Genomic DNA, 16962 nt, shown 5'->3' with positions numbered 1-16962 from the left:
GAGGAAGGTCGATATATATATCGCCAGACCAAATTATCTATTTTAACATGTAGAAGCAGATAAAACGTCAAGCGTAGGAAAAAGACTGGAGCCGCACTCACCAAGTTGAAGGCAAGTAAGGCAGACATTGTTATTAATATATGATACCGAAGAAGCTATCAGTTCCCCAAGGTTGGGAATAATAGTTCAAGAAACGCATAGAAGAGTTTGTTGTAACTTAGATCTCTCTTCACAATAATCAGCAATATTTACTACTGCGATAGTTTCTGGATACGAACCGCGGGAAAACCCTCAGCAAATAGCATTATCTTCCTTGTTGTTTAACCAATTTATTCTAGAACTTTTAACTGGACTGCTTCTTATTTTACACAACGTTGCAGTTGTACGTCGGTTTAATTTTAGAACTTCTTGCAGCAGGTATATTGCAGACATATCAAACATCTGACGAAAGAATTCATTAGTAAGTTTCAGCATGTAATTCTATATTTTAAAAACCGAGAGAAAGGAAATAATTAGAATATCAATAACAGAAATTTTTTATATTAACAGACTAGGCTAAAACTAGCGAAAATGAAAGAAGATTAAAATTGTTCCTCTCGAGTACAAAATTTTACTATATTTCATGTACTTGAATGGGTTGAGGAATTTTGTGTGTGCGCACAACAAATAGCCAACACCGCAGTAAGAGCCCTGATTTCCTTCGACATCTAGGTCGTTAGAGATGCTCCTAGAGACCGGACAAGGAATTAATTGGCAAATGGTCATGGCATTTTTTAAGTAAAAGTCCACGTCATTCACCTACAGTTGCTTAAGAAAACCACAGAAAATGCTATTGGATGTCTATACGACAAATTGAGAATCGCACCTTTATGAGTTTAAAGTCATATCCTCGGTGGTAAGCCACTATTAGCCTGACGGACCACTAACAAACACACTATAGCTGGAGGCGCTGTTTGGTGAATGAATTTTACTTATACTACGGCTTTACGTATACTCTCGGAGGCCGACAATCGCAAAAATAAAGTGGACGGACTGTCGAAGGTCAACCAAGATAAGCCTAACCCTTTCGGCCAAAATATTCGAGCCGGCCGCGGTGGTCTAGCGGTTCTAGGCGCTCAGTCCGGAGCCGCGCGACTGCTACGGTCGCAGGTTCGAATCCTGCCTCGGGCATGGATGTGTGTGATGTCCTTAGGTTAGTTAGGTTTAAGTAGTTTTAAGTTCTAGGGGACTGATGACCACAGATGTTAAGTCCCATAGTGCTCAGAGCCAGACAAAATATTCGATGTAGCAACACGTATTTCTTCCCACGTTGGAAGAACACAGACTAAAATTAAAATTTCAGCGTGTCACATTGCACATTTCTTCAAGACCTTCGTACACCAACCGGGGCCAAAAGAAAAACGTTTCGCGTAGCTTCAGCCTAACGGCACAACCCCACATGAAGCGTATGTGCTCTTGGAAGTAATGTATTCTATTTCCTCACCTAAAAGAACACTCTCAAAAGAGCTGTGGCCTTCACGTTCCGCTAACCTATCCATTTCAGCGATTTTTATATTTGGAGTAGTGTGAAGGTCAAAGCATGCAACAAGAATCAACACATTATTGAACCAACTATCGACAGCATCCAAGTGACCGACTTCCAGCAAAGCAATTATACACTGGGCTACCATATGCATGGAACATTCCAGTAATCCAACTGTATTTGTGCAGCCGGACAAGGTTCTTTTTATTTACAAGTACATTGTATACCGTGATACACAGATGAAGCAAAACATTGTTAGCATCGTGATCTTTCATTTTTGTAGCGCGGTACAGTAGTGATTTTGGGCCGTTTGGATACGAGAAGTCTTTGGCAGCTTCCCGACAGTATGAGGCGCCAGATGTGTATGCAAGGGATACGTGATTCCCGTAAAATACGGCCAGGTGATTTGTTAGCACGTAGCTGGCGCCCGTAAGCGTATCAGACACATTCCATGGGGCTTAGATCAGGATAATTTGGTGATCAACACATAAACATCAATTCACACTCATCTCAAACCGATGTAACCATGTGACACGGAGAGTTATACGAATAGAAGAAGATATCGCCGTCGGGGAAGATGGTTTACAGTATTGTTGACGTTGTCCACAGCTGTCATTATACCTTCGATTACCATCGCCCATATCATCTACGCATCGCTTTTATGGGGTGATTCTGCGATGATGTTATAAACTTTTATAGATGATGGTGAAGGGTAGATGTACCAATTTGGTCTGGAAACGACCGAGTCGAAAGTTATAGGAGAAAATTTTTCTAATACCTATGACAGTGGACCTCTTCTACTGTAGGCTCTTTGCTTTCCATGTTTTCGGAGGATGTAGTACAGGCCAAAACGACAAAACAGTGCCCAGTAAACATGGACTCTAAAGGGCATATCTTAAGAGCTGTGAGCACGTGTTCATCTTTGCTACTGTGAAAAACATCTCTTCTCATAACTCGTAAGGTATGCATTTCAGATCAGTTGCTTATTACACAATTTCTGGTTGTTTTGGTGCATACAGCCTCCTCCCAAAATATGGGAAGCAAAGAGATTGCTGCAGAAGAGTCTACTGTCGCTTATAACTTTAGACTCGGTCGTTTAAGGACCAGCGTCCCTTATCTCGTGCATCTCTGGAACTTTGTAACATCATCACGGAATCATCCTGTATGCTTTCCTCAGTTCCTAAAGCCACTAGGCGGCGTTGGACCTCACGGCGGGCAGTAGTGATAATAGTAAAAGGTTTGACGTTTGGCACGCTCAGAAACTTAAAAGTAAGCTGAGAATTTCGTGATCATCAGAAAAACAAAACAAAACCAAATGCACAAAACCAATTGCTACAGAATGTAATAATTAATCACAACTGATTGGTTGCTTATATTAGTTATCTATAATTAATATAATGAAAAACGTTAACATACGTAGGGAAACTATCCGTTTGTCACTTTTACTGTTTGGGCTGTGACTGGAATCCTGAACATATCCGTTTTTCACTTTTACAAATACTTGAAAGTCTACTCTATTTTCAGTATAGAAAAAAAGAAAGTGACAGTTTCAACAAGCGGGGCCCAAGAAGGATCGCAACTAGGCAGAATTAATTGCTATGGTGATGTGTAAAGTCTTCCAGGTTAAGCTAGTGACGACTTTCATATTCCATATATCACAGCTCATTGCCAGGGTTGCTGGTTTCTACTACGGACTATTATTAATGCTTACACCTGCTCCTCTGCTCCTTAATCTATAATTAATAATTCTGATTCTCAGTAACAATTCAACTAATGTGAGAGGTCTCAAATGTACTTTGACGTCTCTGAATCCATTTAATTTATGTCACCAAGGAAAATTATATGAAAATGTTGGAGAGGAACGTCTGATCGTCAATAAAGTGGTTATTACGGACGGCTATCTCAGGTAGACAAGAACGGCGAAAAAATTACAGTGGCATTGCTTTAAAACACGTCCTCATATTCATCTCGCTCGACTTCATTATCAGCTGGAAGCCGGTATTTGTATATTCGGGCTGGGACTAGAATCCTGAACATATCCAATACATCCAATAAGATTCTTAGACGTTGACCGCTGGACAATTCTCACGGTTACTGCATAAAGACACCACGGCTATAGCCGTGGACCCTACGTTAGAGAAAATTTTATTTTAGTGTGTATGTTCTTGATTCTATATTTGGACGTTTCTGCAAATCCGAATCATTATTATTGCAGAACCAGTCAACATATCAATAATCTTCTCATGCCAGTACCTCAGGCACAGCATGCGAAATGTATTAGGCCTATGTGGTACTGAGCAATTCTGCATACGTTTTCCATTGTTTGATACTTACTAACTGATTTTCCTGGCGGCGTTAACTGCACACTTTATTACTGTTAAGGCAATAATTGTACTTATTTTTATTGTTGAGAACGACAAGAGGATAGAAAAGAGTTTTCATCTGCCATCAAAGCGATCTAACTACCGATAGGTTCCATACCTACTTTTATGAATTACAAAACTACTTTTCTTCACGTTATACCTCTTTTAATTAGCGTCGTTATATATACTGGTGAAACAGTATACTAGGTTTTGTGGAAACTGCACGCCTGTGCCCTCACCTGCACTAGCACATATCAGTTACGCTGTAACGGACATATATCACAGTAACTCTGCAATGAAACGCATAAGTATTGTTTTGGGAATAGCTCGTAAAGCGTTCTGTGTAAAATCTGCTGCCTATCACGCTCTTGCGCGGAGAATCTCGTTAGTCAACGGCCCAATAGTGGCATACTCATGACATTAACGAGATTGCTGTTGCCACTTTGGTCTTCGCTTTGATCTCCGCTGTATATCAGATCACTGCATATTTTCCTGTTACGTAATATACAGGTAAAATGCGGTAATGTTCCACACACAATGCGGCACAAAGCATTCCTTCGTGTCTCCGTTGTACATCGTCAAAATTTGCTCATACACGGAGACAGGCACCAAAACAAAGTGCTTCCATCCAAGAACGATCTCAAAGAACTATTGTCATTAATTTCACACTCCTTACTTAAGTAGACGCCTTTATGTCTAATTAACACAAACACATATAGCTTTGACTGTAGGGTATGGTAATATCGAAATTATTGGTCAGAGTACCGATCGGAAAAATTCTACGCCTAGAACAACGATGGATAAAAAATATAGGAACACGTATTTATCTGATTAAAACTAATGAGCATTTTCAACTGAGGCTGATAAAGCACGCTCCACTCGGAAGCAGAGGATTTCAGTGAGGCACTACTTCATTACAGTCTATAATTTGAGGAACGAAAGGACAAGAGATGAATTTAAGTCAATTTCCAAATCACCCAAAAGTGAATGAATATCCAAGTTTATTTCCAAAGTTCCTGCATCATTGAGGATATCTAAAAAAGTCGACAGTGACTCGTATGTCGCATGTAGCCTTTAATCATGCGGATCGCGTAGTAGATCTTCAACGGGTGTAGGTTACTTCTGGGTATCCATCTGTCTCACCCACTGCAGACGCATATTTCTCAGTCGCTTAGACTCACAAATTACACTTAGTGACAAGCGAAACTCAAACACCGGACTGGCCTAAAGGCGAAGTCTATCACCCCAAAGAGAGCCACAGTTTCTCAATCGACTAGCGTTTCCATTACTTTCTCTCTCACTCCCGAAACAACCATACACCTTGATCGTTGCATCATATCCGTGACACAAATCGAGCTGCACTTCTTTCTATTTTTCCGACGTCCACCACCAAACCGTCTAGTAAAGATTCCATCCGTGCAGTAATACTGCTGAAAAGGGCGGACAGGTGTAGTGTAAGGCAATCTCTTAAGCAGGTTTGTTACACCTTGCAAGTGTTCTGCCAATAAACGCAGTCTTCGTGTCGCAGTTCCCACAATGTTTTCTGTGTGATGTTTCCAATTAAATTTGGCCGTAATTCTAATGTCTAGGTGTTTAGTTGATTCGAGAACCTTTAAGTGTGTGTGATTTATTGTATTTATTCTGCTTATTACCTAAATTTATTCTAAGAAAAACCATTACTCATCCTTTATAGCCGAAACTGTCTGGCAGTAAGTCTCATCGTAAACTCTGCAATCACGGTTGTTGAATAAAATTTCTCTTTCTATATGTCATATGACTGTTACGTTAAATAATGTTCGTGTTCTAAATTGCGCAGTCTGTGACTAGAATGCGTATAAAACACCTACATTAAAGATGCCATATGTCAACAATGATATATTCTGAGACGGATATCGAAATATCTGACACAAATTGGAACACAGTAGCGACTTAAATTTAAAAAAAATGTGAGACCTCTTACATCTTGAAGAACATGAAGTGTGAATTCTAAAAGCCGTACGACATTTAAAAAAATAGATTTTCAAAATTAGCTTTGAGATGTCACTGATCGAAAAACGAACGTCGAAATTTCGAAGAAAGATTGTAAGAAAAATAAACGTCTGCCAAATAAGAACAGAGTGCTGTAGTATATGTACTCAACACTTGATGTGTAAATAAACGTAGCTTGTACTAGACCAGATTAAATTTGACTGAAATGATAAAAGTGTAGATGAGGATAACTAACCTAGTGACTTATTTCTTTGCTCATCACTGTGAAGTCCATGGAAGAGGGTATTTAGTATTGTACATGTTAGGCACTTTCCGGTTCGAATCAGGTAAGGATCGCTGGCAGGACAACTGCTTAAAATAATTTCAGTATTACCATTATTTGTCTACATAGCGAGTTTATAACATCATATAACGTTTCGGATACTACTTAGCAGTCACCTTCAGATCATAAAATATCATTACAGAGTGTAACAAGCGTTACACCCTACAACAATGTTTTATGATCTGAATATAATTGTTTCCACAATCGAAATCGGTGACATAATTTTATAAACTTTCCACCTAGGCGAATAAATGCCTCCGTTGACTCTGCTGTTAGTGTGCAGTTGTCTTTGCAGTCCATACGGGAGTGATAAGCAGGGGGCCGGCCGGAGTGGCCGAGCTGTTCTAGGCGGTTCAGTCTGGAACCGCGCGACCGCTACGGTCGCAGGTTCGAATCCTGCCTCTGGCATGGCTGTGTGTGATGTCCTTAGGTTAGTTAGGTTTAAGCAGTTATAAGTTCTAGGGGACTGATCGCCTCAGCTGTTAAGTCCCATAGTGCTCAGAGCCATTTGAACCATTTTATAAGCAGAGGACTCAAGTACGTTTATCGATTCGTCAATCAATACTATAGCTTGAAATTTTACAAGTAGGTTTTTGCGAGATAACGTGTCTATCTTTAGCCCTCTGTCAAACAGATTTTCCAGCATTTCCGTCGCGCCCTCTCACAAATGTGCCACCACTTGTGCTGCTTTTCTTCGAATATCTTAAATATCCCCTGTTAGTCCTGTTTAATATCTGCCTCACACATCTGTGCAATATTTTGAGACTGGTGCACAAGAGTTTGTAAGCAGTCTCATTTGCAGAATGTTTGCATTTTATCAGCATCTTCGCTAGGCACCGAGATCAGCCACTTACTTTAAAAACAACCGAGTCTATCTGTTCAACCTATTTCATACCCACTGAATTACTTACTCCTAAGAATTAGTATGAATTGACAGTTTCCAGCTGTGATTCATTGATATTTTAGTCATGGCATACTAGTGTACAATTTTTACACGAGAGTCTATATGAAATAAAGTATTGTTTCAGCAACTACCCAAAGTTTCCATCGCCAGGAAGGCCGTGCATATTCAGCACCAGCAAATCAAGTGAGAATCGCTTAATGTACCTTACTGTTAAATGTATCCGGTATCGATCTGTTCTGTAATTTTTAGAAGCGTGCTCTGTTGTGATCCTTCTTTTACTGGCCGCACCGTACATTCACTAACCGAAAGAAATTGAGATAACATTACAGAAACACCTAAATGCTCCGGAACTTCTCTGAACGTCCAAAAAGTGTTGCAGCAGCCCGCGGAAGCCATAAAAATGGCAGTTCCGCGATTCAATCGAAGACAGTCTGTCGGGGGTCGTGGGGGATGAGTTACCCCGGGGATGGGGCGAACTGGCGATCGTATTTCATTTTTATGACCGATAGGAACTGCTACGTTACTGCCCTACTGAACTTCCAGGAATAAATACACTAGTGAGGAAATCCTAGATATCGCGTGTCAGTGGCAGACTGAGGTTTCGTCTGTAGAAATACTCCATCCTTTATTTTCTGCTCGTGAGAGTAAACTTTCATTACAGCATCCGAGATATAAGACCATTCTTTCGGATACAAGTTTAAGACAGGCCTACTAAAGGAAGAGACTACTTAAAATAAAGATTCAAGTTATGACGACCTATTAGCACCAATCAAGTTTGCAGATTTCAAAAGCTTCTGACATATTGAGGAGCATCTGATTTTTATTGGAGGTTACGCATCACTGTTTAACTGTTTTTAGATGCACTACTCCTAATTATAACTTTCTATGAACATCTTATAGGAACGCCATACTACAATGTACCGTATGTAATACGTGAAATATCGAATTTCTTAATTTTCAAAAGGACATATTCCCTAACTGTAAAGTTGATATCCTTTACGTCCTAAAATTTCAGGCAGTATGGTGAGAAAAAAAACTAAAAGTAAATGGTTTTAGTCATTACGTCATTGTGCTCGGGTCATTTGTTGTTTTTACAACATTCTCATTGTACCAGTTATTATGGATGATTCCCTTTCTACTCGTGTATGCAGCGTGGGAAGAATGATTCTCAACCCTTGTGTGCGTCCTGCGACTAGTATGATCTTCGCGGTCACTACAGGAGTGATAGTTAGCGAGTTGTTGTATATTCCAAAATTCCTCACTCAAAGTTAGTTCTTGTAACTTTGTAAGATTACACTGGACTGTTTGCGTCTCTCTTCAGTGGTCTGTTAGTTCCTTTTCGTAGCATCCCCGTGACGCTCTTGGATGTGACCAACAATCCTGTGATCAATCGTTCTGCACTTCTTTGTATACGTGCATTATTTCCTGTTAGTCCGATATTGAACGTGTCCAACGTACTTACGCAACAATCTAGGGTTATTCTCACTACTGGTTTGTAAGCAAACTCCTTTGTAGACTCATTGCATTTTCCTAGAATCACGCTACTGAGCATATGTGATGGTTAAGTTCCATATCCATTCTAAATATTACATCCAGTTATTTGGACGATTGACTGTTTCCAATTACTACTGCAATGGAAATATCAACACTCTTTTTTATCAGCTGAAGAATTTACGGCCTATCTGTGTGACTGTGTGACTGCTTTTTTTTTCTTTAAGAACTCATTTAAATATCTACTTTGCAAGCTAACTTATGATCTGTGGTGGAGAAAAAAAGATTCCTGTGTAATTTCCCGTTTCCCATACCATTCGTGGATGATTACCGGAAAAAAATATCCATCCTTACGTCTCTGTATAATCCTCAACTTGTAGACGTATGTGGGAGTAGGGCGTTCATCGACTCATGTTGGAAAGTTGACGCTCTAAATTGTAAGAAAATCCTTTCTCACCTTCTTACTCAGGCGTCCTTATAGCGGCGTCTGTCTGTGGAGTAACTTCTCTCTCTCTCTCTTCTCTCTCTCTCTCTCTCTCTCTCTCTCTCTCTCTCTCTCTTTCTTCCGCTGTCGAACTTATTAAACGAACACCTTCACGAATCGTATATCTTCTTTGAAACCTTTAAGTCAATGTCCTTAATGGTCCCTGTGTTACAAACTATGTTGTATAATCGTCGGACTGGGCTAAAGCATTTTCACAATACTGATGGTGAAATTCCGAAATTATTATGAATTATTTGAAAATAGGAAATTGAACGTCGCCCAGTCTGATCACTCAGTACTTGTCTGACATACCATATGCAGCAGGAATACATTGTATTAGTCAGTCTTTCTAACTTACTCTCACGTATTCGCCTAAAAGTGTAACTCTCCCTCTCTCTCTCGCAGTACTAAGTAGAGATGTACGCATAAAATGTATAAAATGGAGTCAACAATTCGGCTGTACACCAGAAAGGGCACCGTTAAAGTTTCTCTACAGGTTAAATTCATTCAATGCATGGCTCAGTAAGCAAGAAACTGTAATTTTAATTTCACTCATTCATTTGCCCAAAAATTTCGTCCAATGGCAATGTAGTATGCACAGTTATTTTGGAATAGCTGATATCATTTCCCCTTGGGCTGACTGGACTAATACTCCTCACATGTATTAAAATTCCACTACAGCGTCTGGCCTAGTCGTCTGATGGTAAAGCGCCTCCATTGAACCCGAAAAGGTCGTGGGATCGAAGCCTGGTCAGACTACAAAATTTTCAGCCCGCCTTTAACCCATCCTTCACTTCCCAATAATGAAATGACATATAAGGAACTGCACATGATTCGGATTCAACTTTAAACTGTGGATCCCTTTTTCCCGTTAAGCTTATTGTGATTGGTTAGGGACACTAAAGTTGTCGAAGAAGCGTCCAACTGAACGACTGGTACCAGACTGTTGAGACACACAGAGCTACAGTAACTACAAGTCATACCTTTTGCCAGGCGAGTACAGTGCCCAGTGTCGGGTTCAACAATCTCTTAACATATTTCACTCCCTACCCAACTTCTGTAGTATTTCCTCTTCCGAAACTGAAACGGTTTCCTGGGATATACAGAAGAACGACACGTCACATGGAGAAAAGTAAATAACACACCTTTTATGAACCTACCTCTCCAATAGAAACCATTGCTGTCAAAGTAAATTAATTTATTTTAACAAATCAGAATTTCACGTCATTGTGTGAAATAACACTTTTTTTGTTTATAGCCTTGCAGTTAACTCAGCAGCAAATGCCTGACGCCTCAAAATGTGGATTAGGAATATTAACGACTTGAGTTTCAATAACTAGGAATCAGTCCCGCGACTTAAATGAACTCATTCGATAAGAAATGGAACAATTACTTTTAGTTCCACTGTTTGTCGCATAAACTAACAATTAATAGTAAAACATGTTGAGGTTAGAGATATTTTCCATACATTTTGACGTATGAAACACAGAGAGTGAGTATTGAAATTATCGTAGTAATTTCTAGTCTTCAGTTTTAAATATGATAAAAAAAATTCTCACGTAATTTTAGAATCTCTCATGTTAAGTCTTTTACGTAACCAGCTCTAGGCAGCACAGTTTACTATATTACTGAATCTGCTGCCCAGAAGCTGTTACTCGATGGAGAGATCAGTACGCCCACAACCAGTAGCAAGGTACCTGTCTAAAGGAAGATCGCATGGATGAGGACAATTCGTACCATCGTTCTCTCATTCGCAAATGTGCCGCGGAGAAGTTGTGCGTCCCTCTTCCCTGCATATCCTTTAAAGTTTCTTAATTAATATTTCTTTAATATTAATTATTTTATATGGTTCTATAGTCTGATAGATGTGCGAAGATGACAGTTGTACGTTATACATTTAATAGTGAATATTGGTTCTTCCAACTTGCTCTGTAACCCTTCGCTATAAGGCTATGCCTCAAAATGCCTGAGAGTCTCCGTAACATTCTACCACTGACCTGTCAGTTCAAAAATAGCATGACGCCTCTTAATTCGATCCTCCTTTTCTGGTTACGCTGTAATATTATGTCGTTAGTACTCAATACGCATGAATTATTCATGAGCGGATAGTCGACAACCGTAACTCATTTGTATTTCTTCTAGCCAGAATCTCCACAACCATTTGACAGCTCAGTAACAACGAAATGCCTTCTTGGGACTAGCTGACCTGCACTAACGGAACGACGTCGTACCGTGTCTCTATGGATCTACATGTAGACTGTGTCTTCACTTCGCAGCCTGACCTAAGCTAACTGAAAAGCTGTTGCAAGACAAAATCCCTTTTCTTTAGAGTTCGGACTGTCTCAGAACATTACTACCTTAACCCAAGCTAACCTGATACATTTTCTAAGGAGTTTCCTATTCTGGAAGATAACTATGGAGACAGTTTTTGAAAACGTAGATTTTACTCAGAACTAATGTGGAAAGGTAACCATGAACATTTAATATCAATGCATCCTCGAAAGATATTGTTGTCATACACTGTAAAATGTTAAAAGAAAGTGTTTCTCGTCATGCTGTAGGGTTCATATTTGGGACCAACCCACATTTCTATACAAAACAAATTCATTGTCTTGGTTTGTCCTTACTTGCTTTAAAAAGCCAATTCGAGAGCAGCCACATTCTGATAGTAAAGAATCATTACAAGAGAGTCGCGTCCTCCATACCAGAGTTCAGAGTAGTTGTGACTCTAAACTTTGAACAGTACGAGGCAGCATTAAAGCGCCAAACAAATTGCTGTCTCCTGCAAATTTTTCCACCTCTGACTCCCAATACTACATATTTCTACCTTTCAGTTAATTTAGCTGTCTAAGAATTCCAAAAAAAGTGCTATTAGCAGCACGTTGTCTATTGCGACACCATCTGAGCCATATTCTTTGGTCAGAAACGCCTGAGCATGTTGCATTACATTTTGAACCGTACCGTTTTTCCAGGGACACGGGAATTAAGTTGGTGTCCTCCCCCTCTAACATACTCATCCTTCTAATGTGAGCTGAAATATTTTTAACGTCGCAAACATATGGAGAGATGTAGTAGCAAGTAATACTGGAAATATATTCCATTAAAGTGAAATGAGATGCAGCGGTCGTAGATGCACTTATATAAATTAATTAAACATTTGTTACACACATATCTGCCACATTTTATTAATTTCCTGATGCGTTTCGGCGAATGGACACCTAATGAACATAAAATAGGGTCATAGGAAGCGTCTTGTAAATTTTATCGTTAAAAGTAGTAAGTGCAAACTCGAGTAATATGTTTCTAAATAATTTACACATGTTGTTGGGCGATCTAACGTTGTAATTTATAATTTTAGAAGCCCAGATCACTTGATGCGAAAGAGCTTATTTCATGACCAGTTTCTACAGTAACTAGCAGTCATCCTCAGATTCTCAGGTCTCCCAGAAATATAACTACACATATGTCTCTTCGAGCATGTTCTCAGTATGTCGACAAGACTGATGTGTAGTCATATTCCTTGGAGATCTGAGAATCTAAAGATGACTGCTAGTTACTGTCGTAACGGGTCATGAAATAAAGTATTTCGCATCAAGCGATATAAGCTTCTAATATTATAACTTACAATGTGCTTCTATTGGAACGTCGAATCCGGAATACTGAAGGACTCTGCGAGATGTACACCGACTTGTTTGCAGTTCCTGTGATTGAAATTTTTTAAGTATTCTCTGGTGTTACCGTGCAGGCCAATCTAGCCCCTGACGAATCACACAAATATGCATTCATTCAAGTTTTCGACGGAGGTATAAACATTTGATCAAATTTCGCGTCTGTAGGCGTGCAAATTCGAACTATTCCACTAACAACTTGATCGACTATTTCCAGTTACTTGGAAGATGGACAGAAAATACGAGTACGTGGACGAAATAATGGTAGAAATGGAATTTGCATGGCTACGTGCTCGAAATTTAGCCATCTAGAAAATGAAGCCGACTTTTTTAAACAGTTTAATGCTGTAGGCTTAGCGGTCCCAACAATGGGCGACTGCAGACATCGCTTTCCGGCAGGCTCGCTACATGCAGGGTGCAGGGGATGGCGACAGTGCGTGCTGAGAGGTTACTCACAGTAGGTGTCCTTGGTGAGCCTGTCGATGGTGTCCTGTTTGAGCTTGGAGTTCTTCTTGCCCATGGCTAGCGCATGCTGTGCCCGCGGGCGGCGGATCGGCGTCGACTGAGCGTCGCGACGCCGCCAACGCAGGGTGCGCGCGCATGCGCCCTGCCGCACTGCGGCCCGGCGGGGGGAGGAGGGGCGGCGGGGCGACAGAAAGGGGCGGCCAAGACGCTGTGGGGGCGGCGGCGGCACTAATTAGACCCGCAGCCCGGCCGCGGGGGCCAAAAATTCAGACCCCGCGCCGTCTGACCAACGAGTGTGCGACACGGCTCTTAAATGTGGCCCCATTAAGGGAACGACTGGGAGCTCCGAATTAACAGCTGCGAGAAGCCCATATAACTACTGCGATATTTTTTGATTATCTTTAATATTGTTTTCTATACACTGAGGTAACAAAGTCAAGGAATACCTCCTAAGATCATGTCTGACCTCATTATGCCAGGCGTAGTAAAGCAACTGGACGTGGCATGGGCTCATGACAAGTACCCTGCAGAAATATTGATCCATGTGGTCTCTACAGCCGTCAACAATTGTGAAAGTGTAGCCGTGCAGGATTTTGTACACGAACTGGCCGCTCGATTATGTCCCATAAACCTTTGATGGGTGGCAAAACCGCTTGCCCGAACCGGCCAGAATTTTCTTCAAACCAATAGGAACGGTTGAGGCCCAGTGACATGACAATCTTCGGTTGTCCATGTACGGCTGCAAAAGGTCTCCATGCAGCCGATCATAACCATTTCTAGTCAATGATCGATTCAATTGGACCAGAGAATCAGGTCCAATCCACGTAAACACTGCTCACACCGTTAAGGAACTGCAACAAATTTGTGTAGATACAGGAACCATTGCTATAACAGTTGTAAATTGTCGTAGGTCTCTTGCGGAAGTACCAAAGCTCCAAGTGCTAATAGAAAGCACTGATGCTCAAATCGTTATAGGTACTGGAAGCTGGCTAAAGACGGATACAAGCTCAGCCGAAATTATTGCGAAGAACCTAAAGAACCTAACGGTGTTCCGAAAGGATAGGCTAAACACGGTTGGCGGTGGCGTGTTTGTGGCTGGAATAGAAGGGAGAACCGATAGAGGTACTCAAGGTACCCTCCGCCACACACCGTCAGGTGGCTTGCGGAGTATGGATGTAGATGTAGATAAGTAGTTTAACTTCTAGCGAAATTGAAGTAGATACTTCCTGTGAGTTAGTATGGGGAGAGGTCTTTGTTGGCAACCAGAATAAAATAATAATAGTTGCTGAAAGGTTCAAAGAAAACTTGAGTTTGATTTCAAACACGTACCCCACTCATGCGATAATAGTTGGTGGTGACTTTAATTTACCCTCGATATGTTGGCGAAAATACATGTTTAATTCCGGAGGTACGCATAAAATATCACCCGAAATTGTGCTAAACACATTCTCTGAAAATTATTTCGACCAGTTAGTTCATGCGCCCACGAGAATAGTAAACAGGTTGTGAAAACACATTTGACCTCTTAGCAACAAATAATCCTGAGCTAATAACGAGCATAAAAACCGATACACGGATCGGTGAACACAGGGTTGTCCTAGCGAGATTGAATATTGTAAACCCCAAATCCCCGAAAAATAGGCGAAAAATATACCTATTCAAAAAGCAGATAAAAATTCACTTGACGCCTTCCTGAGAGACAATCTCCACTCATTCCAAATTAATAATATAAGTGTAGACCAGATGTGGCTTGATTTCAAAGAAATAGTATCAGCAGCAACTGAGAGATTTATACCAAATAAATTAACAAACGGCGGAGCTGATCCTCTTTGGTACACAAAACGAATTAGAACATTGTTGCAGAAACAACGAAACCAACATGCCAAATTTAAACAGACGCGATAACAATGGAGATACTATCGAAGACAGTGCTGCAAAAGCAGATTTACTAAACACGGCCTTCCGAAATGCCTTCACAGAAGAAGATGAAGTAAATATTCCAGAATTCGAATGGAGAACAGCTGTCAACATGAGTAACGTAGAAGTAAATGTCCTCGGAGTAGTGAAGCAACTCAAATCACTTAATAAGAGCAAGTCTTCTGGTCTAGACTGTAAACCAATTAGGTTCCTTTTGGAGTATGCTGATGCATTAGCTCCATACTTAACAATCATATACAACCGTTCGCTCGAAGAAAGATCCTACCCAAAGACTGGAAAGTTGCACAGGTCACACCAATATTCGAGAAAGTTAGTAGGAGTAATCCACTAAATTACAGGCTCATATCGTTAACGTCGATATGCAGCAGGATTGTAGAACATATATTGTGTTCGAACATTATGAATTACCTCGACAGAAACGGTCTATTGACACACAATCAACATGGGTTTAGAAAACATCGTTCCTGTGAAACACAACTAGCTCTTTATTCACATGAAGTGTTGAGTGCTATTGACAAGGGATTTCAGATCGATTCCGTATTTCTGGATTTCCGGAAGGCTTTTGACATTGTACCACACAAGCGGCTTGTCGTGAAATTGCATGCTTATGGAATACGTCTCAGTTATGTGACTGGATTTGTGATTTCCTGTGAGAGAGGTCACAGTTCGTAGTAATTGACGCAAAATCATAGAGTAAAACCGAAGTGATTTCTGGGGTTCCTCAAGGTAGTGTTATAGGCCCTTTGTTGTTCATTATACACTCCTCGAAATGGAAAAAAGAACACATTGACACCGGTGTGTCAGACCCACCATACTTGCTCCGGACACTGCGAGAGGGCTGTACAAGCAATGATCACACGCACGGCACAGCGGACACACCAGAAACCGCGGTGTTGGTCGTCGAATGGCGCTAGCTGCGCAGCATTTGTGCACCGCCGCCGTCAGTGTCAGCCAGTTTGCCGTGGCATACGGAGCTCCATCGCAGTCTTTAACACTGGTAGCATGCCGCGACAGCGTGGACGTGAACCGTATGTGCAGTTGACGGACTTTGAGCGAGGGCGTATAGTGGGCATGCTGGAGGCCGGGTGGACGTACCGCCGAATTGCTCAACACGTGGGGCGTGAGGTCTCCACAGTACATCGATGTTGTCGCCAGTGGTCGGCGGAAGGTGCACGTGCCCGTCGACCTGGGACCGGACCGCAGCGACGCACGGATGCACGCCAAGACCGTAGGATCCTACGCAGTGCCGTAGGGGACCGCACCGCCACTTCCCAGCAAATTAGGGACACTGTTGCTCCTGGGGTATCGGCGAGGACCATTCGCAACCGTCTCCATGAAGCTGGGCTACGGTCCCGCACACCGTTAGGCCGTCTTCCGCTCACGCCCCAACATCGTGCAGCCCGCCTCCAGTGGTGTCGCGACAGGCGTGAATGGAGGGACGAATGGAGACGTATCGTCTTCAGTGATGAGAGTCGCTTCTGCCTTGGTGCCAATGATGGTCGTATGCGTGTTTGGCGCCGTGCAGGTGAGCGCCACAATCAGGACTGCATACGACCGAGGCACACAGGACCAACACCCGGCATCATGGTGTGGGGAGCGATCTCCTACACTGGCCGTACACCACTGGTGATCGTCGAGGGTACACTGAATAGTGCACGGTACATCCAAACCGTCATCGAACCCATCGTTCTACCGTTCCTAGACCGGCAAGGGAACCTGCTGTTCCAAAAGGACAATGCACGTCCGCATGTATCCCGTGCCACCCAACGTGCTCTAGAAGGTGTAAGTCAACTACCCTGGCCAGCAAGATCTCCGG

General features: G+C 41.7%; 1 protein-coding gene across 1 annotated transcript in view; it reads right to left on the bottom strand.

Annotated features, from left to right (window-relative positions):
* Window positions 1-13293, bottom strand: part of LOC126414355 (frequenin-1) — a 284481-nt gene extending 271188 nt beyond the window's left edge. The window contains exon 1 of the mRNA XM_050083339.1: window positions 13200-13293. Coding sequence (XP_049939296.1) covers window positions 13200-13263 — 64 coding nt within the window. The 5' untranslated portion in view covers window positions 13264-13293. The remainder of the gene's footprint in view (window positions 1-13199) is intronic.
* Between the last annotated feature and the right edge of the window lie 3669 nt (window positions 13294-16962).

This window comes from Schistocerca serialis, chromosome 1 (genome assembly GCF_023864345.2).
Source record: "Schistocerca serialis cubense isolate TAMUIC-IGC-003099 chromosome 1, iqSchSeri2.2, whole genome shotgun sequence".
NCBI classification, from domain to species: Eukaryota; Metazoa; Arthropoda; class Insecta; order Orthoptera; family Acrididae; genus Schistocerca; species Schistocerca serialis.
The sequence above is the reverse complement of the archived record's forward strand: the minus strand, read 5'-3'. Positions and strand labels throughout refer to the sequence as shown.